The sequence below is a fragment of the Oncorhynchus clarkii genome, chromosome 12 (assembly GCF_045791955.1).
Source record: "Oncorhynchus clarkii lewisi isolate Uvic-CL-2024 chromosome 12, UVic_Ocla_1.0, whole genome shotgun sequence".
Classification (NCBI taxonomy): domain Eukaryota; kingdom Metazoa; phylum Chordata; class Actinopteri; order Salmoniformes; family Salmonidae; genus Oncorhynchus; species Oncorhynchus clarkii.
In genome coordinates, this window is record NC_092158.1 from 102698362 (window position 1) to 102721867 (window position 23506).

The 23506-nt window shown below is 46.0% G+C and overlaps 1 protein-coding gene across 1 annotated transcript in view; it reads left to right on the plus strand.

Moving 5' to 3' along the window:
* The window catches only part of LOC139422534 (synaptotagmin-17-like), a 47838-nt gene extending 24577 nt beyond the window's left edge, over positions 1-23261 (plus strand). The window contains exons 6-11 of the mRNA XM_071173691.1: positions 293-446; positions 1506-1649; positions 3183-3257; positions 5310-5430; positions 9445-9600; positions 23008-23261. Coding sequence (XP_071029792.1) covers positions 293-446; positions 1506-1649; positions 3183-3257; positions 5310-5430; positions 9445-9600; positions 23008-23204 — 847 coding nt within the window. The 3' untranslated portion in view covers positions 23205-23261. The remainder of the gene's footprint in view (positions 1-292; positions 447-1505; positions 1650-3182; positions 3258-5309; positions 5431-9444; positions 9601-23007) is intronic.
* Positions 23262-23506: the final 245 nt, after the last annotated feature.

Here is a 23506-nt window from a genome sequence, read left to right on the forward strand (position 1 = left end):
ACTTCCCCAGGTCTAGAAATAAATACAGGAAAATGAGAAAAACACTCATTCATCTGATTTTTATTTTCTTCGTGTCCCTCTGATCATCCCAATCTCCTCTCTCTCTCTCTCTCTCTCTCTCTCTCTCTCTCTCTCTCTCTCTCTCTCTCTCTCTCTCTCTCTCTCTCTCTCTCTCTCTCTCTCTCTCTCTCTCTCTCTCTGTCTCTGTCTTTGTCTCTCCCTCTCTCTCCCTCTCATCATCCCCCTCCCTCTCTCTCCCTCCCTTCCTCCCATCCCCCTCCTCTCCTCTCAGGTATGACCTAATCAACGGCCACCTGGGCGTTAGGGTCATTGAGGCTCGCGACCTGCCCCCACCTCTGACCTGTGATGGAGCCCGCCAGGACATGGCCCACTCCAACCCATACGTCAAGATCAGCCTGCTGCCGGACCACAAGAACTCCCGGCAGGTAGCTTAGCGGTTAGAGAAGCGGTCCTGCAACTGGAGGGTTGCTGGTTTGAATCCCAGCTCTGACTGGAAAAATCTGGTGTGGAGTGAGCTGTCAACTGGAGGGTTGCTGGTTTGAATCCCAGCTCTGACTGGAAAAATCTGGTGTGGAGTGAGCTGTCAACTGGAGGGTTGCTGGTTTGAATCCCAGCTCTGACTGGAAAAATCTGGTGTGGAGTGAGCTGTCAACTGGAGGGTTGCTGGTTTGAATCCCAGCTCTGACTGGAAAAATCTGGTGTGGAGTGAGCTGTCAACTGGAGGGTTGCTGGTTCGAATCCCAGCTCTGACTGGAAAAATCTGGTGTGAAGTGAGCTGTCAACTGGAGGGTTGCTGGCATCAGTATCCTAGATCCCATTGCCTGCTGTTGTGCCCTTGAGCAAAGCACTTAACCATACCTAGAAGTATTGCTCCAGGGGCGCAGCCTCATTGCTTTCGGCCTCATTACTTTCAGCCTCGTTGCTTTCAGCCTCATTGCTTTCAGCCTCATTACTTTCAGCCTCATTGCTTTCAGCCTCATTGCTTTCAGCCTTGTTGCTTTCAGCCTCGTTGCTTTCAGCCTCGTTTCTTTCAGCCTCGTTGCTTTCAGCCTCGTTGCTTTCAGCCTCATTGCTTTCAGCCTCGTTGCTTTCAGCCTCATTGCTTTCAGCCTCATTGCTTTCAGCCTCATTGCTTTCAGCCTCGTTTCTTTCAGCCTCATTGCTTTCAGCCTCATTGCTTTCAGTCTTGTCAGCATAAATACACATTTCCATTCTCTGTAAGTTAATGGGCCCCCCTCACCTTGGCACAGCGGTCTAAGTAAGGCACTGCATCTCAGTGCTAGAGGCGTCACTACAGGCACCCTGGTTCAAATCCAGGCTGTATCACACCCGGCCGTGATTGGAAGTCCCATAGGGCGGCGCACAATTGGCCCAGCATCGTCCGGGTTTGGCCCGGGGTAGGCCGTCATTGTAAATAAGAATTTGTTCTTAACTGACGTACCTAGTTAAATAAAAATGGACAACAAAGCATTTTTCTTCTTCAGACGGGGGTGAAGAGGAAGACACAGAACCCGGTGTTTGAGGAGCGGTTCACCTTCGACCTTCTGTTCCTGGAGGCCCAGCGCCGCACCCTGCTGCTGTCTGTGGTCGACTTCGACAAGTTCTCACGACACTGTGTCATCGGCAAGGTGAACACCCACACAAACAAAACACACACACGAGTGCACACACACACTCATACACAACCGCACAAACACACACACACACCAATCCTGTGGAGTATTGATACCAGGCGTATCAAAATGTGATGTGGTTTGATGTGAACACAAATTAAATTCAGGCTATAAGTGTGCCTAACGACAATCGCCAAAAGTCTAATGACTTGTCGTTATGCACACTTATAGCCTGAATTTAATTTGTGTTCACATCAAACCACATCACATTTATTTTATTTCTTAATAGCCTTTTCCCATTCATCAAATGGCCGGTGCACTGTACTGTTTCAGATGAATGATCTTAGAGAGGATGAACGTGGGGTTATTGTCTTTACCATCAGCTATATAAAATACAGAGAGTTGTAGGCTCTATATATAAACTCCCAGTCATTTATTGGGTAAATCGCTCAGCTATATAAAATACAGAGAGTTGTAGGCTCTCTATATAAACTCTCGGTCATTTATTGGGTAAATCGCTCAGCTATATAAAATACAGAGAGTTGTAGGCTCTATATTTAAACTCTAAAGTAATTTATTGGGTAAATCGCCAACGTTTCGGCATGACTGTGCCTCCTTCTTGAGTATTGAGCCAATAAAAACAATGTGTGTACACAGGATGTCCCGTACCAGGAAGATACAGTGGCTTGTGAAAGTATTCACCCCCCTTGGCATTTTTCCATTTTGTTACCTTACAACCTGGAATTAACATAGATTTTGGGGGGGGGGGGGGGGGGGGTTGTATCATTTGATTTACACATCATGCACCAAACATGTTTGCTTATTATTTTCTTTAAGCAATGGCTTTTTTTCTGGCCACTCTTCCATAAAGCCCAGCTCTGTGGAGTGTACGGATTAAAGTGGTCCTATGGACAAATACTCCAGCCTCCGCTGTGGAGCTTTGCAGCTCCTTCAGGGTTATCTTTGGTCTCTTTGTTGCCTCTCTGATTAATGACCTCCTTGCCTGGTTCATTAGTTTTGGTGGGTGGCCCTCTCTTGACAGGTTTGTTGTGGTGCCATATTCTTTCCATTTTTTAATAATGGATTTAATGGTGCTCTGTGGGATGTTCAAAGTATTGGATATTTTTTTATAACCCAAACCTGATCTGTACTTTTCCACAACTTTGTCCCTGACCTGTTTGGAGAGCTCCTTGGTCTTCATGGTGTCGCTTGCTTTGTGGTGCCCCTTGCTTAGTGGTGTTGCAGACTCTGGGGCCTTTCAGAACAGGTGTATATATACTGAGATCATGTGACAGATCATGTGCACGCACCACTTTCCGTTTCATATTTTTTTTTAGAGATCTTTATAACAAATATTTTTTTAATTTTTTCTTCACCAATTTGGACTATTTTGTGTCCATTACACGAAATCCAAATAAAAATCCATTTAAATTACAGGTTGTAATGCAACAAAATAGGAAAAAACGCCAAGAGGGATGAATAATTATGCAAGGCACATTCATCCCTGTCTGATACATTAGTTCTGTAATGGTGTGTTTTCATTGGTAGGTGGCGCTGCCTCTGAGTGAGGTTGATCTGGTGAAAGGTGGTCATTGGTGGAAGGCCCTGGTACCTAGTTCTCAGGTAGGAAGAACACACACACACACTAAATGTCTTAGTTCAACACACACTAAGTGTCTTAATTCAACACACACTGTCTTAGTTCAACACATTGATCTAAGTGGATTCTTCCCTTTGGATGTGAAACCGTTATCAAGCTCCTCAGCCTCCTCTCCTCCTCTTCCTCCTCATTCCCTCGTCCTCCTCCTACTCCTCTCCTCCTCTCAGCCTCTCTTACATAGACATACAGTCATCTTTAGGCCCACTGAGGCCCAATCTGTTGTTTATTGGCCAGGAGAGGCACAACACTGACTTTGTGTGTGTGTGTGTGTGTGTGTGTGTGTGTGTGTGTGTGTGTGTGTGTGTGTGTGTGTGTGTGTGTGTGCGTGCGTGTGTGACACTAACACTGACACTCTCTCCTAGCTGCACATCTGTTCTATAGTCACGAGGGTGGTGAACGCATCGCCCTCGAACACAACAACATCACAACAACACCACAACAACACCACAACAACACCACAACACCACAACACCACCACAACACCACCACAACACCACAACACCACCACAACACCACAAAACCACAACACCACCACAACACCACAACACCACAACAACACCACAACACCACAACACCACAACAACACCACAACACCACAACAACACCACAACACCACAACTACACCACAACTACACCACAACACCACAACAACACCACAACACCACAACACCACAACAACACCACAACACCACCACAACACCACAACACCACAACACCACAACAACACCACAACACCACAACAACACCACAATGCCACAACATCAACAACACCACGACACAACACCACAACACCACAACACCACAACACCACAACACCACCACAACACCACAACACCACAACAACACCACAACACCACAACACCACAACACCACAACAACACCACAACACCACAACAACACCACAACACCACAACACCACAACACCACAACAACACCACAATACCACAACATCAACAACACCACGACACAACACCACAACACCACAACACCACCACAACACCACAATACCACAACAACAACAACACCACAACAACACCACAACAACACCACAATACCACAACATCAACAACACCACGACACAACACCACAACACCACAACACCACAACAACACCACAACACCACAACAACACCACAACACCACAACACCACAACAACACCACAATACCACAACATCAACAGCACCACGACACAACACCACAACACCACAACACCACAACAACACCACAACACCACAACAACACCACAACACCACAACACCACAACACCACAACAACACCACAACACCACAACAACACAACACCACAACACCACCACAACACCACAACACCACAACACCACAACAACACCACAACACCACAACACCACAACAACACCACAACACCACAACACCACAACACCACCACAACACCACAACACCACAACAACACCACAACACCACAACAACACAACACCACAACACCACCACAACAACACAACACCACAACACCACCACAACACCACAACACCACAACACCACAACACCACAGCAACACCACAACAACAACACCACAACACCACAACACCACAACACCACAACACCACAACGACAACACAACAACAACAACAACAACAACACCACAACAACAACAGGCTGTTAAAGAACAACATTATACACACACGTACACATCCTGGGTTCTACTAGAGGGCTACTAGAGGGCTCTACTAGACAGACACACACCCTGGGTTCTCTCTGAGAGAGAGAGAGAGAGAGAGAGAGAGAGAGAGAGAAAGAGAGAGAGAGAGAGAGAGAGAGAGAGAGAGAGAGAGAGAGAGAGAGAGATGGAGGTAAGGAGAGAGGGATGGAGAGAGAGATAGAGAGAGAGGGATGGAGAGAGAGATAGAGTGAGAGGGATGGAGACTCACTCTCCCTCATCGAGTGATAACAGAGTTGCTGTTATCACTCGACTATCTGAGATAGTCAGACAGACATATCTACAGACAGAGTGATATCAACAGTGTTTTGTGTTTCTAACAGAATGAGGTAGAGCTGGGAGAGCTGCTGTTATCACTCAACTACCTGCCCTCTGCTGGAAGACTCAACGTTGACATCATCAGAGCGAAGCAGCTGCTGCAGACAGACATGTGCCAGGGATCAGGTAAACTATACCGACTAACATAGCTACTAACATACCTACTAATGTACCTACTGACATACCTACTAACATACCTACTAATGTACCTACTGACATACCTACTAACATACCTACGAATATACCTACTAATATACCTACTAATATACCTACTAATATACCTAATAACATAGCTACTAACAGACCTACTAATGTACCTGAATAACATTAAGGATCCTAATAAACTAAACTAAACTTAACTAATCTGTCCCTTCATTCCTTGTTATACAGTGCCTTGCGAAAGTATTCGGCCCCCTTGAACTTTGCAACCTTTTGCCACATTTCAGGCTTCAAACATGAAGTTATATAAAATTATATTTTTGTGAAGAATCAACAACAAGTGGGACACAATCATGAAGTGGAACGACATTTATTGGATATTTCAAACTTTTTTAACAAATCAAAAACTGGAAAATTGGGCGTGCAAAATTATTCAGCCCCTTTACTTTCAGTGCAGCAAACTCTCTCCAGAAGTTCAGTGAGGATCTCTGAATGATCCAATGTTTACCTAAATGACTAATGATGATAAATACAATACACCTGTGTGTAATCAAGTCTCCGTATAAATGCACCTGCACTGTGATAGTCTCAGAGGTCCGTTAAAAGCGCAGAGAGCATCATGAAGAACAAGGAACACACCAGGCAGGTCCGAGATACTGTTGTGAAGAAGTTTAAAGCCGGATTTGGATACAAAAAGATTTCCCAAGCTTTAAACATCCCAAGGAGCACTGTGCAAGCGATAATATTGAAATGGAAGGAGTATCAGACCACTGCAAATCTACCAAGACCTGGCCGTCCCTCTAAACTTTCAGCTCATACAAGGAGAAGACTGATCAGAGATGCAGCCAAGAGGCCCATGATCACTCTGGATGAACTGCAGAGATCTACAGCTGAGGTGGGAGACTCTGTCCATAGGACAACAATCAGTCGTATATTGCACAAATCTGGCCTTTATGGAAGAGTGGCAAGAAGAAAGCCATTTCTTAAAGATATCCATAAAAAGTGTCGTTTAAAGTTTGCCACAAGCCACCTGGGAGACACACCAAACGTGGAAGAAGTTGCTCTGGTCAGATGAAACCAAAATTGAACTTTTTGGCAACAATGCAAGACGTTATGTTTGGCGTAAAAGCAACACAGCTCATCACCCTGAACACACCATCCCCACTGTCAAACATGGTGGTGGCAGCATCATGGTTTGGGCCTGCTTTTCTTCAGCAGGGACAGGGAAGATGGTTAAAATTGATGGGAAGATGGATGGAGCCAAATACAGGACCATTCTGGAAGAAAACCTGATGGAGTCTGCAAAAGACCTGAGACTGGGACGGAGATTTGTCTTCCAACAAGACAATGATCCAAAACATAAAGCAAAATCTACAATGGAATGGTTAAAAAATAAACATATCCAGGTGTTAGAATGGCCAAGTCAAAGTCCAGACCTTAATCCAATCGAGAATCTGTGGAAAGAACTGAAAACTGCTGTTCACAAATGCTCTCCATCCAACCTCACTGAGCTCGAGCTGTTTTGCAAGGAGGAATGGGAAAAAATTTCAGTCTCTCGATGTGCAAAACTGATAGAGACATACCCCAAGCGACTTACAGCTGTAATCGCAGCAAAAGGTGGCGCTACAAAGTATTAACTTAAGGGGGCTGAATAATTATGCACGCCCAATTTTCAGTTTTTGATTTGTTAAAAAAGTTTGAAATATCCAATAAATGTCGTTCCACTTCATGATTGTGTCCCACTTGTTGTTGATTCTTCACAAAAAAATACAGTTTTATATCTTTATGTTTGAAGCCTGAAATGTGGCAAAAGGTCGCAAAGTTCAAGGGGGCTGAATACTTTCGCAAGGCACTGTATGTACATATCTATCTTATTTAACAGGTACCCCTGAACATTGACTCAGTACTGGTACCCTTTGTATATAGCCAAGTTATCATTGACTAGGTACTGGTACCCTGTGTATATAACCAAGTTATCATTGACTAGGTACTGGTACCCTGTGTATATAGCCAAGTTATCATTGACTAGGTACTGGTACCCTGTGTATATAACCAAGTTATCATTGACTCAGTACTGGTACCCCGTGTATATATAGTTATCATTACTCAGTACTGGTACCCCGTGTATATAACCAAGTTATCATTACTCAGTACTGGTACCCCGTGTATATATAGTTATCATTACTCAGTACCGGTACCCCGTGTATATAACCAAGTTATCATTACTCAGTACCGGTATCCCGTGTATATATAGTTATCGTTACTCATGTTCTTTCTCTTTGCATTGTTGGGAAGGACCTGTCAGCTTTTCACTGTTAGTCCACACCTGGTGTTTATCAAGCATGTGACGAATAACATTTGATTTGAGGAGACCAGAATAACACCTCATATACCACAGCCTGGGGATCAGGTAATAACTGCAGAAACCTGAATAACACACCTGGGTAATAGGTAATAACTGCAGAAACCTGAATAACACACCTGACACACACCTGGGGATCAGGTAATAACTGCAGAAACCTGAATAACACACCTGGGGATCAGGTAATAACTGCAGAAACCTGAATAACACACCTGGGGATCAGGTAATAACTGCAGAAACCTGAATAACACACCTGACACACACCTGGGGATCAGGTAATAACTGCAGAAACATGAATAACACACCTGACACACACCTGGGGATCAGGTAATAACTGCAGAAACCTGACACACACCTGGGGATCAGGTAAAAACTGCAGAAACCTGAATAACACACCTGGGGATCAGGTAATAACTGCAGAAACCTGAATAACACACCTGGGGATCAGGTAATAACTGCAGAAACCTGAATAACACACCTGACACACACCTGGGGATCAGGTAATACCTGCAGAAACCTGACACACACCTGACACACACCTGGGGATCAGGTAATAACTGCAGAAACCTGACACACACCTGGGGATCAGGTAATAACTGCAGAAACCTGAATAACACACCTGGGGATCAGGTAATAACTGCAGAAACCTGAATAACACACCTGGGGATCAGGTAATAACTGCAGAAACCTGAATAACACACCTGGGGATCAGGTAATAACTGCAGAAACCTGAATAACACACCTGGGGATCAGGTAATAACTGCAGAAACCTGAATAACACACCTGACACACACCTGGGGATCAGGTAATAACTGCAGAAACCTGAATAGCACACCTGACACACACCTGGGGATCAGGTAATAACTGCAGAAACCTGACACACACCTGGGGATCAGGTAATAACTGCAGAAACCTGAATAACACACCTGGGGATCAGGTAATAACTGCAGAAACCTGAATAACACACCTGGGGATCAGGTAATAACTGCAGAAACCTGAAAAACACACCTGGGGATCAGGTAATAACTGCAGAAACCTGAATAACACACCTGACACACACCTGGGGATCAGGTAATAACTGCAGAAACCTGAATAACACACCTGACACACACCTGGGGATCAGGTAATAACTGCAGAAACCTGAATAACACACCTGACACACACCTGGGGATCAGGTAATAACTGCAGAAACCTGAATAACACACCTGGGGATCAGGTAATAACTGCAGAAACCTGAATAACACACCTGGGGATCAGGTAATAACTGCAGAAACCTGAATAACACACCTGACACACACCTGGGGATCAGGTAATAACTGCAGAAACCTGAATAACACACCTGACATCACATGGAACCACTTCACACCATGTCACACCACGAGGTACCATGTACGTCATACTTCCTGCTAGCAGAACATTTAACTTCCTTCCTGTCCCTATCTACCCCCCCCCCCCCCCCCTCCTCCCCCCCAGACCCGTTCGTGGAGGTTCAGCTGGTAACAGAACATTTCACTTCCTTCCTGTCTCTATCTACACCCCCCCCCCCCCCCCCCCAGACCCGTTTGTGGAGGTTCAGCTGGTAACAGAACATTTCACTTCCTTCCTGTCTCTATCTCCAGACCCGTTTGTGAAGGTTCAGCTGGTAACAGGGCTGAAGCTGGTAAAGACCAAGAAGACTTCCTGTATGAAAGGAACCATCGACCCCTTCTACAACGAGTCGTTCAGCTTCAGAGTCCCCCACGAAGACCTCAGCGAAGTCAGCCTGGTATTTACAGGTACAGCCCAGAGAGAGAGGGGGAGAGAGAGAGAGAGAGAGAGAGAGAGAGAGAGAGAGAGAGAGAGAGAGAGAGAGAGAGAGAGAAAGAGAGAGGGAGAGGGAGAGGGAGAGGTGATGGGGAGGGGAGGAGAGAGACAGAGACAGAGAGAGAGAGAGAGGGGGAGAGAGAGAGAGAGAGAGAGAGAGATAGAGAGAGAGAGAGAGAGAGAGGGAAGGGGGGAGGAGAGAGAGGGGTTAAATAGGGGGCCTCAGAGTCCCCCACAAAGACCTTTGCGAAGTCAGCTTCGACTTCACAAGTATAGCCCCTAGAGAGAGAGAGAGAGAGAGAGACAGAGAGAGAGAGAGAGAGAGAGAGAGAGAGAGAGAGAGACAGGAAAGAGAAAGAGAGAGGGAGAGGGAGAGGGAGAGGTGATGGGGAGGGGAGGAGAGAGACAGAGACAGAGACAGAGAGAGAGAGAGAGGGGGAGAGAGAGAGAGAGAGAGAGAGAGAGGGAAGGGGGAGGAGAGAGAGGGGTTAAATAGGGGGCCTCAGAGTCCCCCACAAAGACCTTTGCGAAGTCAGCTTCGACTTCACAAGTATAGCCCCTAGAGAGAGAGAGAGAGAGAGAGAGACAGAGAGAGAGAGAGAGAGAGAGAGAGAGAGAGGAGTGATGGGGAGGGGAGGAGAGAGAGAGAGAGAGAGAGAGAGAGGATGAGGGAGAGTGAGTCTCCATCCCTCTCACTCTATCTCTCTCTCCATCCCTCTCTCTCTATCTCTCGCTCCATCCCTCTCTCCTTACCTCCATCTCTCTCCCTCTCTCCTTACCTCTCTCTCTACCTCTCTATCTCTCTATCTCTCTCCTTACCTCTCTCTCTACCTCTCCATCTCTCTCCCTCTCTCCTTACCTCTCTCTCTATCTCTCCATCTCTCTCCCTCTCTCCTTACCTCTCTCTCTACCTCTCTCTCTCTATCTCTCTCCATCTCTCGCTCCATCTCTCTCTCTCCCTCTCTCCTTACCTCTCGCTCTACCTCTCTCTCTCTCTCTCCTTACCTCTCTCTCTCGCTCCATCTCTCTCTCTCTCCTTACCTCTCTCTCTCTCTCTCCATCTCTCTCCCTCGCTCCATCTCGCTCCCTCTCTCCTTACCTTTCTCTATCTCTCTTGCTCTGTCTCTCGCCATCTCTCTCTCTCCATCCCTCTCTCCACCCCTCTCTCTCTATCTCTCTCTTGATCTCTCTCCCCATCCCTCTCTCTCTATCTCTCTCTCCATCCCTCTCTCCATATCTCTCTCTCCATCCCTCTCTCTCTATCTCTCTCTCTATCTATCTCTCCATCCCTCTATCTCTCTCCCTCGCATCACTCTCCCTCTTTCCATCACAATTAGATAACTGTAAGTGGAAGAAGGATGGAGAGAGAGAGAGAAGGAGAGAGGGATGGATAGAGAGAGCCAGAGAGAGAGGGATGAGAGAGAGAGAGGGAGAGAGAGAGGGAGAGGAAAGAGCGAAGGAGAGAGAGGAAAGTGAGATAAGAGAGACAACAAGAGGAATGCGAAACAGAGAGAGACAGAGAAAGAGGAATGTGAAGAGAGAGGGGTCGGCGACAGCCTTCACAAACGTGCCACTTCCGCACTGCTGACAATTAGAGTAATTGCCGTGGCAACGGTTGCCAGGGTGTCGCCAGGGCATCTCTAGCCCGTCTCTAGGCAGTCGCTAGGCTCCTCATTTGGCCAGCAGTAGCTACTGTGTTTACTGCTTAGACTGAGCATTCATTGATTCATTCGGTAGCCAGCCTAGCTTAGACCTGGTGGTAAAAGTGAGATTTTTAAATGTGGTGTAGCTACAGACTGTAATGTATCTAGACTGGTCCCAGATCTGTGGTGAGGTTTCTAAATGTGGTGTAACTACAGACTGTATGTTTCTAGACTGGTCCCAGATCTGTGGTGAGGTTTCTAAATGTGGTGTAGCTACAGACTGTAATGTATCTAGCCTGGTCCCAGATCTGTGGTGAGGTTTCTAAATGTGGTGTAGCTACAGACTGTAATGTATCTAGAGACTGGTCCCAGATCTGTGGTGAGGTTTCTAAATGTGGTGTAGCTACAGACTATAATGTATCTAGACTGGTCCCAGATCTGTGGTGAGGTTTCTAAATGTGGTGTAGCTACAGACTGTCATGTATCTAGAGACTGGTCCCAGATCTGTGGTGAGGTTTCTAAATGTGGTGTAGCTACAGACTGTATGTTTCTAGACTGGTCCCAGATCTGTGGTGAGGTTTCTAAATGTGGTGTAGCTGCAGACTGTAATGTATCTAGACTGGTCCCAGAACTGTGGTGAGGTTTCTAAATGTGGTGTAGCTACAGACTGTAATGTATCTAGAGACTGGTCCCAGATCTGTGGTGAGGTTTCTAAATGTGGTGTAGCTACAGACTGTAATGTATCTAGACTGGTCCCAGATCTGTTTGTGATGTGACATGACCTTCCATGGTCATTGTCATTGCCTTGAGAAAGGCAGCAGCCTAAATGTCGGGGGTTGGCTGAACTATTGAATACAATGAAGGTTAAATCCTAGGCAAGAACAAACGTGTATTTCTGCATTGTGTTCCCTTTCTCAGTACAGTATTGTAAATCAAATCAAATCAAATCAAATCAAATTTTATTTGTCACATACACATGGTTAGCAGATGTTAATGCGAGTGTAGCGAAATGCTTGTGCTTCTAGTTCCGACAATGCAGTAATAACCAACAAGTAATCTAACTAACAATTCCAAAACTACTGTCTTGTACACAGTGTGAGGGGATAAAGAATATGTACATAAGGATATATGAATGAGTGATGGTACAGAGCAGCATAGGCAGATACAGTAGATTGTATCGAGTACAGTATATACATATGAGATGAGTATGTAAACAAAGTGGCATAGTTAAAGTGGCTAGTGATACATGTATTACATAAGGATACAGTCGATGATATAGAGTACAGTATATACGTATGCCTATGAGATGAATAATGTAGGGTAAGTAACATTATATAAGGTAGCATAGTTAAAGTGGCTAGTGATACATGTATTACATAAGGATACAGTCGATGATATAGAGTACAGTATATACATATGAGATGAGTATGTAAACAAAGTGGCATAGTTTAAAGTGGCTAGTGATACATGTATTACATAAGGATACAGTCGATGATATAGAGTACAGTATATACGTATGCCTATGAGATGAATAATGTAGGGTAAGTAACATTATATAAGGTAGCATAGTTAAAGTGGCTAGTGATACATGTATTACATAAGGATACAGTCGATGATATAGAGTACAGTATATACGTATGCATATGAGATGAATAATGTAGGTTAAGTAACATTATATAAGGTAGCATAGTTAAAGTGGCTAGTGATACATGTATTACATAAGGATACAGTCGATGATATAGAGTACAGTATATACGTATGCCTATGAGATGAATAATGTAGGTTAAGTAACATTATATAAGGTAGCATAGTTAAAGTGGCTAGTGATACATGTATTACATAAGGATACAGTCGATGATATAGAGTACAGTATATACGTATGCATATGAGATGAATAATGTAGGGTAAGTAACATTATATATTATACTACTCCACTATTGTACTGTCAAACATGACATGTGACAATGACCATGGGAGTTGACTTGCCACGACAAATCTGGAACCAGGAAGCTGCCATTTTCCACCTAGCTATATAGCTAAGCCCATGTTTAACACACTACCATCTCTCTCTCTCTCTCTCTCTCTCTCTCTCTCTCTCTCTCCCCCGCTCTCTCCAACTCTCTCTCTCTCTCACTCTCTCTCTCTCTCTCTCTCTCTCTCTCTCTCTCTCTCTCTCTCTCTCTCTCTCTCTCTCTCCCCCGCTCTCTCCAACTCTCTCTCTCTCTCTCTCGCTCTCTCTCTCGCTCCCTCTCTCTTTCTCACCATCCCTCTCTCTCTCTCTCTCTCTCTCTCTCCCCCCCCCTCTCTCTCTCTCTCTCTCTCTCTCTCTCTCTCTCCATCCCTCTTCCACTTAGAATGATCTAATTCTGAGGATCTCCTTCCCCTCTATATGTGTGTGTGTGTGTGTGTGTGTGTGTGTGTGTGTGTGTGTGTGTGTGTGTGTGTGTGTGTGTGTGTGTGTGTGTGTGTGTGTGTGTGTGTGTCTGTGTCTGTGTGTCTGTGTGTGTGTGTGTGTGTGTGTGTGTGTGTGTCTGTGTCTGTGTGTGTGTGGTGCTGAATGGAAACAGGCCTGTTCCTCTGTGCTATAGCTGTCTCTTATCAGACGTGGCTCTCCTCTCCCCTCCCTCTCTCACTGCCCCCTCCTCCTCTCTCTCCTCTTCTCTCTCTCTCCCTCCCTTCCTCCCTCTCTTACTGACTCTTCATTGTCCTGCTCTGGGTAAATATAGCCTCTGCCAAGGATAAAGGAGGGTGTGAAGGAGACCAGACATAACACACACACACACTTTATTAATTTACTATTCATGATGATTGTGATGATGGGCCCAAATATAGTGCACTATGTAGGGAATAGGGTGGCATTTGAGACTCATTAAGAGAGCAGGAGGTTATTGATTGTGTCTAGGTAGAAGGAGAGGGAGTGGGAGGGCACATACACACACACACACACACACACACAAACACACACACACACAAACCAAACATACACACACACACAAACACACAGACACACATACACACACACACACACACACACACACACACACACACACACACACACACACACACACACACACACACACACACACACACACACACACACACACACACACACACACATACACAAACACACACACACATAAACACACACATACACAAACACACACACACACAAACACACACACACACATACACAAACACACATACACACACACACATACACGAACACACATACACACACACACACATACATACACAGAGAGGTAGTAGGAGGATGTTGTGTTAAACAGGTCCTCTCAGAGAGGTAGTAGGAGGATGTTGTGTTAAACAGGTCCTCTCAGAGAGGTAGTAGGAGGATGTTGTGTTAAACAGGTCCTCTCAGAGAGGTAGTAGGAGGATGTTGTATTAAACAGGTCCTCTCAGAGAGGTAGTAGGAGGATGTTGTGTTAAACAGGTCCTCTCAGAGAGGTAGTAGGAGGATGTTGTATTAAACAGGTCCTCTCAGAGAGGTAGTAGGAGGATGTTGTGTTAAACAGGTCCTCTCAGAGAGGTAGTAGGAGGATGTTGTGTTAAACAGGTCCTCTCAGAGAGGTAGTAGGAGGATGTTGTGTTAAACAGGTCCTCTCAGAGAGGTAGTAGGAGGATGTTGTGTTAAACAGGTCCTCTCAGAGAGGTAGTAGGAGGATGTTGTGTTAAACAGGTCCTCTCAGAGAGGTAGTAGGAGGATGTTGTGTTAAACAGGTCCTCTCAGAGAGGTAGTAGGAGGATGTTGTGTTAAACGGTTCCTCTCAGAGAGGTAGTAGGAGGATGTTGTGTTAAACAGAGAGGTAGTAGGAGGATGTTGTGTTAAACAGGTCCTCTCAGAGAGTCGATGATTCATGACTGATGGTTTCCTTTATTTATTTACCCTGATTCCCTGTATCTTGCTGGGTCTACAACCACCTAAAAGGAAGTGATTCCCTGTATCTTGCTGGGTCTACAACCACCTAAAAGGAAGTGATTCCCTGTATCTTGCTGGGTCTACAACCACCTAAAATGAAGTGATTCCCTGTATCTTGCTGGGTCTACAACATCCTAAAATGAAGTGATTCCCTGTATCTTGCTGGGTCTACAACCACCTAAAAGGAAGTGATTCCCTGTATCTTGCTGGGTCTACAACCACCTAAAAGGAAGTGATTCCCTGTATCTTGCTAGGTCTACAACCACCTAAAAGGAAGTGATTCCCTGTATCTTGCTGGGTCTACAACCACCTAAAAGGAAGTGATTCCCTGTATCTTGCTGGGTCTACAACCACCTAAAAGGAAGTGATTCCCTGTATCTTGCTGGGTCTACAACCACCTAAAAGGAAGTGATTCCCTGTATCTTGCTGGGTCTACAACCACCTACAAGGAAGTGATTCCCTGTATCTTGCTGGGTCTACAACCACCTAAAAGGAAGTGATTCCCTGTATCTTGCTGGGTCTACAACCACCTAAACGGAAGTGATTCCCTGTATCTTGCTGGGTCTACAACCACCTAAACGGAAGTGATTCCCTGTATCTTGCTGGGTCTACAACCACCTAAAAGGAAGTGATTCCCTGTATCTTGCTGGGTCTACAACCACCTACAAGGAAGTGATTCCCTGTATCTTGCTGGGTCTACAACCACCTAAAAGGAAGTGATTCCCTGTATCTTGCTGGGTCTACAACCACCTAAAAGGAAGTGATTCCCTGTATCTTGCTGGGTCTACAACCACCTAAAAGGAAGTGATTCCCTGTATCTTGCTGGGTCTACAACCACCTAAAAGGAAGTGATTCCCTGTATCTTGCTGGGTCTACAACCACCTAAAAGGAAGTGATTCCCTGTATCTTGCTGGGTCTACAACCACCTAAACGGAAGTGATTCCCTGTATCTTGCTGGGTCTACAACCACCTAAAAGGAAATTATTCCCTGTATCTTGCTGGGTCTACAACATCCTAAAAGGAAGTGATTCCCTGTATCTTGCTGGGTCTACAACCACCTAAAAGGAAGTGATTCCCTGTATCTTGCTGGGTCTACAACCACCTAAAAGGAAGTGATTCCCTGTATCTTGCTGGGTCTACAACCACCTAAAAGGAAGTGATTCCCTGTATCTTGCTGGGTCTACAACCACCTAAAAGGAAGTGATTCCCTGTATCTTGCTGGGTCTACAACCACCTAAACGGAAGTGATTCCCTGTATCTTGCTGGGTCTACAACATCCTAAAAGGAAGCGATTGCCAAACCTTCCATAACAAAGCCATCCCCTACAGAGAGATGAACCTGGAGAAGAGTCCCCTAAGCAAGCTGGTCCTGGGGCTCTGTTCACAAACACAAACACAAACAGACCCCACAGAGCCCCAGGACAACAACACAAATAGACCCAACCAAATCATGAGAAAAATAAAATAAAATTACTTGACACTTTGGAAAGACTGAACAAAAAAACTGAGCCAACTAGAATGCTTTTTGGCCCTAAACAGAGAGGACACAGTGGCACAATGCCTTTGCCTCACCTAACATTAAGAAAGCTTTGACTATGTACAGACTTGCTATTGGCTCTCAAGAGAAGACAGGCTATGTGCACACTGCCAGAAAAAAATGAGGTGGAAACTGAGCTGCACTTCCTAACCTCCTGCCCAATGTATGACCATATTAGAGAGACATATTTCCCTCAGATTACACAGATCCACAAAGAATTCGAAAACAAATCCAATTTTGATAAACTCTCATATCTACTGGGTGAAATACCACAGTGTGACATCACAGCAGCAAGATGTGTGACCTGTTGCCACAAGAAAAGGTCAACCAGTGAAGAACAAACACCATTGTAAATACAACCCATATTTACGTTTATTTATTTTCCCATTTGTACTTTAACTATTTGTACATCGTTACAACACTGTATATATACATAATATGAGATTTGTAATGTCGTTATTCTTTTGGAACGTCTATGAGTGTAATGTTTACCATTCATTTTTGTTTATTATCTATTTCACTTGCTTTGACAATGTAAACATATGTTTCCCATAACAATAAAGCCCCTTAATTGAATTGAGAGAGAGAGAGATTGAGAAAGGGGCAGAGAGAGAGAGAGAGAGAGAAAGGGGCAGAGAGAGAGAGAGAGAGAGAGAGAGAGAGAGAGAGAGAGATTGAGAAAGGGGCAGAGAGAGAGAGATTGAGAAAGGGGCAGAGAGAGAGAGAGAGAGAGAGAGAGAGAGATTGAGAAAGGGGCAGAGAGAGAGAGAGATTGAGAAAGGGGCAGAGAGAGAGAGAGAGAGAGAGAGAGAGAGAGATTGAGAAAGGGGCAGAGAGAGCGCGAGAGAGAGAGAGAGAGAGAGAGAGAGAGAGAGAGAGAGATTGAGAGAGAGAGAGAGAGAGAGAGAGAGATGGGCAGAGTGAAAGAGAGAGAGAGAGATTTTTTGCAGAGTTGAATATATTGTAAATGTTCCCTGAGTTGTTCTTTGCTCTGTGCTCTGCACCCGGTGTTCCACGGTCTGTGTTCCGCTGTCTGTGTTCCGCTGCGACCGCTTTCTGCTTCCAAACACACCTACGTCCCTGTCTGAGTCGCCAACAATAAAACATACATGAGACCTGCTACACAACAAACAGAGAGGGAGGGAGGGAGGGAAAGAGTAGGGGAGGGAGGGAGGAGTAAGGGAGGGAGAGAGGGAGGGAGGAGTAAGGGAGGGAGGGAGGGAGGGAGGGAGGGAGGGAGGAGTAAGGGAGGAGTAAGGAAAGGAGGGAGGAGTAAGGGAGGGAGGGAGGGAGGAGTAAGGGAAGGAGGGAGGAGTAAGGGAGGGAGGGAGGAGTAAGGGAGGGAGGGAGGGAGGAGTATGGGAGGGAGGGAGGAGTAAGGGATGGGGGAGGGAGGAGTAAGGGAGGGGGAGGAGTAAGAGGGAGGGAGGAGTAAGGGAAGGAGGGAGGAGTAAGGGAGGGAGGGAGGGAAGGAGTAGGGGAGGGAGGGAGGAGTAAGGGAGGGAGGGAAAGAAGGAGTAGGGGAGGTAGGGAGGCAAGGAGTAAGGGAGGGAGTTAAGGAGTAAGGGAGGGAGTGAGGGAGGGAGGAACCCCTCGGAATGCAATCGAGGGGTCTTACATCGGCCTCCTGTCCTCTCCCCCTGTCCCGTCCTCTCCCCCTGTCCTGTCCTCTCCTCTCCCTCTGTCCTGTCCTCTCCTCCTGTCCTCTCCTCTCCCCCTGTCCTGTCCTCTCCTCTCCCCCTGTCCTGTCCTCTCCTGTCCTCCTGTCATTTCCTCTCGTTTCTTCTCCTCCTCTCGTCCTGTCCTCTCCTCCTGTCTTTTCCTCCTCTCCTCCTGTCCTCTCCTCCTGTCTTTTCCTCCTCTCCTCCTGTCCTCTCCTCCTGTCTTTTCCTCCTCTCCTCCTGTCCTCTCCTCCTGTCCCCTCCTCCTGTCCTCTCCTCCTGTCCTCTCCTCCTGTCCTCTCCTCCCGTTCTCTCCTCCTGTCCTCTCCTCCTGTCCTCTCCTCCTGTCCTCTCCTCCTGTCCTTCCCTTCCTCTGCACTTATGTGACAAACAAAACACAGGACAGGTGAAACCAAAATGGTGGAAAGTCCCTCAAGCCAATGACTCCGCCCATCCAGAGCCTTTAAATCCATGACAGCAAGTACACAAGGAGAGGACCTCAAGGTGAAGGGGTCCGTGGTTCTCCTCCACGGGGATAAACCTCGTTACCTAGCAACAGCACGCCCTACGCTGTCTGCCCCGAGGGCCTGGCAATCTCTCTCACCAATGGAGGTGGTGTGTGTGTGTGTGTGTGTGTGTGTGTGTGTATGTGTGTGCTCGATTCTATATGCGACCCGAATCTATATTCACCAGCATACCTGATGACATTAATCCCCATTAGTTCCTGCCAAGGCAGCAGCTACTCTTCCTGGGGTTTATTATGGATCCCCATTAGTTCCTGCCAAGGCAGCAGCTACTCTTCCTGGGGTTTATTATGGATCCCCATTAGTTCCTGTCAAGGCAGCAGCTACTCTTCCTGGGGTTTATTATGGATCCCCATTAGTTCCTGTCAAGGCAGCAGCTACTCTTCCTGGGGTTTATTATGGATCCCCATTAGTTCCTGTCAAGGCAGCAGCTACTCTTCCTGGGGTTTATTAAGGATCCCCATTAGTTCCTGCCAAGGCAGCAGCTACTCTTCCTGGGGTTTATTATGGATCCCCATTAGTTCCTGTCAAGGCAGCAGCTACTCTTCCTGGGGTTTATTATGGATCCCCATTAGTTCCTGCCAAGGCAGCAGCTACTCTTCCTGGGGTTTATTATGGATCCCCATTAGTTCCTGCCAAGGCAGCAGCTACTCTTCCTGGGGTTTATTATTTGATCCCCATTAGTTCCTGCCAAGGCAGCAGCTACTCTTCCTGGGGTTTATTATGGATCCCCATTAGTTCCTGCCAAGGCAGCAGCTACTCTTCCTGGGGTTTATTATGGATCCCCATTAGTTCCTGCCAAGGCAGCAGCTACTCTTCCTGGGGTTTATTATGGATCCCCATTAGTTCCTGCCAAGGCAGCAGCTACTCTTCCTGGGGTTTATTATGGATCCCCATTAGTTCCTGCCAAGGCAGCAGCTACTCTTCCTGGGGTTTATTAAGGATCCCCATTAGTTCCTGTCAAGGGAGCAGCTACTCTTCCTGGGGTTTATTAAGGATCCCCATTAGTTCCTGCCAAGGCAGCAGCTACTCTTCCTGGGGTTTATTAAGGATCCCCATTAGTTCCTGCCAAGGCAGCAGCTACTCTTCCTGGGGTTTATTATGGATCCCCATTAGTTCCTGTCAAGGCAGCAGCTACTCTTCCTGGGGTTTATTATGGATCCCCATTAGTTCCTGCCAAGGCAGCAGCTACTCTTCCTGGGGTTTATTATGGATCCCCATTAGTTCCTGCCAAGGCAGCAGCTACTCTTCCTGGGGTTTATTATTTGATCCCCATTAGTTCCTGCCAAGGCAGCAGCTACTCTTCCTGGGGTTTATTATGGATCCCCATTAGTTCCTGCCAAGGCAGCAGCTACTCTTCCTGGGGTTTATTATGGATCCCCATTAGTTCCTGTCAAGGCAGCAGCTACTCTTCCTGGTGTTTATTTTGGATCCCCATTAGTTCCTGTCAAGGCAGCAGCTACTCTTCCTGGGTTTTATTATGGATCCCTATTAGTTCCTGCCAAGGCAGCAGCTACTCTTCCTGGGGTTTATTATGGATCCTCATTAGTTCCTGTCAAGGCAGCAGCTACTCTTCCTGGGGTTTATTATGGATCCCCATTAGTTCCTGCCAAGGCAGCAGCTACTCTTCCTGGGGTTTATTATGGATCCCCATTAGTTCCTGTCAAGGCAGCAGCTACTCTTCCTGGGGTTTATTATGGATCCCCATTAGTTCCTGCCAAGGCAGCAGCTACTCTTCCTGGGGTCCAAACACATTAAGGCACTTACTTTACATATAAAACAAAAGATAAAACAGTACATTATATAACATTATTACACCAGTACACCTGTATAATACCACCATACAACAATATTACAATGTACCAACGTGTAGAGTGCTAGTGCCTGTGTGTGTGTGTGTGTGTGTGTGTGTGTGTGTGTGTGTGTGTGTGTGTGTGTGTGTGGGTGTGTGTGTGTGTGTGTGTGTGTGTGTGTGTGTGTGTGTGTGTGTGTGTGATCATGTCTTTCTGAGGATGATGTGTAGGATCATGTCTTTCTGAGGATGATGTGTAGGAGGATCATGTCTTTCTGAGGATGATGTGTAGGATCATGTCTTTCTGAGGATGATGTGTAGGAGGATCATGTCTTTCTGAGGATGATGTGTAGGATAATGTCTTTCTGAGGATGATGTGTAGGATCATGTCTTTCTGAGGATGATGTGTAGGATAATGTCTTTCTGAGGATGATGTGTAGGATCATGTCTTTCTGAGGATGATGTGTAGGATCATGTCTTTCTGAGGATGATGTGTAGGATAATGTCTTTCTGAGGATGATGTGTAGGATCATGTCTTTCTGAGGATGATGTGTAGGATAATGTCTTTCTGAGTATGATGTGTAGGATCATGTCTTTCTGAGGATGATGTGTAGGATCATGTCTTTCTGAGTATGATGTGTAGGATCATGTCTTTCTGAGGATGATGTGTAGGATAATGTCTTTCTGAGTATGATGTGTAGGATCATGTCTTTCTGAGGATGATGTGTAGGATCATGTCTTTCTGAGGATGATGTGTAGGAGGATCATGTCTTTCTGAGGATGATGTGTAGGATAATGTCTTTCTGAGGATGATGTGTAGGATAATGTCTTTCTGAGGATGATGTGTAGGAGGATCATGTCTTTCTGAGGATGATGTGTAGGATAATGTCTTTCTGAGGATGATGTGTAGGATCATGTCTTTCTGAGGATGATGTGTAGGATAATGTCTTTCTGAGGATGATGTGTAGGATCATGTCTTTCTGAGGATGATGTGTAGGATAATGTCTTTCTGAGGATGATGTGTAGGATAATGTCTTTCTGAGGATGATGTGTAGGATCATGTCTTTCTGAGTATGATGTGTAGGATCATGTCTTTCTGAGTATGATGTGTAGGATCATGTCTTTCTGAGGATGATGTGTAGGATAATGTCTTTCTGAGGATGATGTGTAGGATCATGTCTTTCTGAGGATGATGTGTAGGATAATGTCTTTCTGAGGATGATGTGTAGGATCATGTCTTTCTGAGTATGATGTGTAGGATCATGTCTTTCTGAGTATGATGTGTAGGATCATGTCTTTCTGAGGATGATGTGTAGGATAATGTCTTTCTGAGGATGATGTGTAGGATCATGTCTTTCTGAGTATGATGTGTAGGATCATGTCTTTCTGAGGATGATGTGTAGGATAATGTCTTTCTAAGGATGATGTGTAGGATAATGTCTTTCTGAGGATGATGTGTAGGATAATGTCTTTCTGAGTATGATGTGTAGGATCATGTCTTTCTGAGGATGATGTGTAGGATAATGTCTTTCTGAGGATGATGTGTAGGAGGATCATGTCTTTCTGAGGATGATGTGTAGGATAATGTCTTTCTGAGGATGATGTGTAGGATCATGTCTTTCTGAGGATGATGTGTAGGATAATGTCTTTCTGAGGATGATGTGTAGGATCATGTCTTTCTGAGGATGATGTGTAGGATAATGTCTTTCTGAGGATGATGTGTAGGAGGATCATGTCTTTCTGAGGATGATGTGTAGGATAATGTCTTTCTGAGGATGATGTGTAGGATAATGTCTTTCTGAGTATGATGTGTAGGATCATGTCTTTCTGAGGATGATGTGTAGGATCATGTCTTTCTGAGTATGATGTGTAGGATCATGTCTTTCTGAGGATGATGTGTAGGATCATGTCTTTCTGAGGATGATGTGTAGGATAATGTCTTTCTGAGGATGATGTGTAGGATAATGTCTCATACAAGCAGATTTCTTTCAAACTGTATATGCAACTAACCCACATCTCTCCTCTCCCCCTCTCTCCCCCTCTCTCCCCTACCTCCTCCCCTACCTCCTCCCCTCTCTCCCCCTCTCTCCCCTACCTCCTCCCCTACCTCCTCCCCTCTCTCCCCCTCTCTCCTCTCTCCCCTACCTCCCTCCTCTCTCACCCTCTCTCCCCCTCCCTCCTCTCTCCCCTACCTCCTCCCCTCTCTCCCCCTCTCTCCCCCTCTCTCCTCTCTCCCCTACCTCATCCCCTCTCTCCCCCTCTCTCCCCCCTCCTCCCTCCCTCAAGTGTACGGCCACAACATGAAGAGCAGTAATGATTTTGTGGGGAGGATCGTGATTGGCCAGTTCTCCACGGGTCCTCCTGAGACCTCCCACTGGCGCCACCTGTTGGCCAGTCAGAGAACTCCGGTGGAACAGTGGCACAGCCTGCGCTCACGGGCAGAGTGTGACCGCGTCTCCCCCGCCTCGCTGGAAGTCACATGATAGAGCTGGAGAGGGATCAGGAGTTAGAGGTTAAGGGTCAGAGGTCAGGAGGAGAGGTATAAGCTCAAAGTGTTGAGGTACACAGTAGGAAAGAGGAAGATGAAAGAGGTCCAGGAGTTAGAGGTTAGAGGTCGGGGGTTTGATGTCAGGGAGGTGAGAAAAGGGGGTTAGAGGATGAGAGAGAGAGAGAGAGAGAGAGGGACACCGAGAGAGGAACACAGAGAGAGGGACACAGAGAGACACAGAGAGAGGGACACAGAGCGAGAAGAGAGAGGGACACAGAGAGAGGGACACAGAGAGAA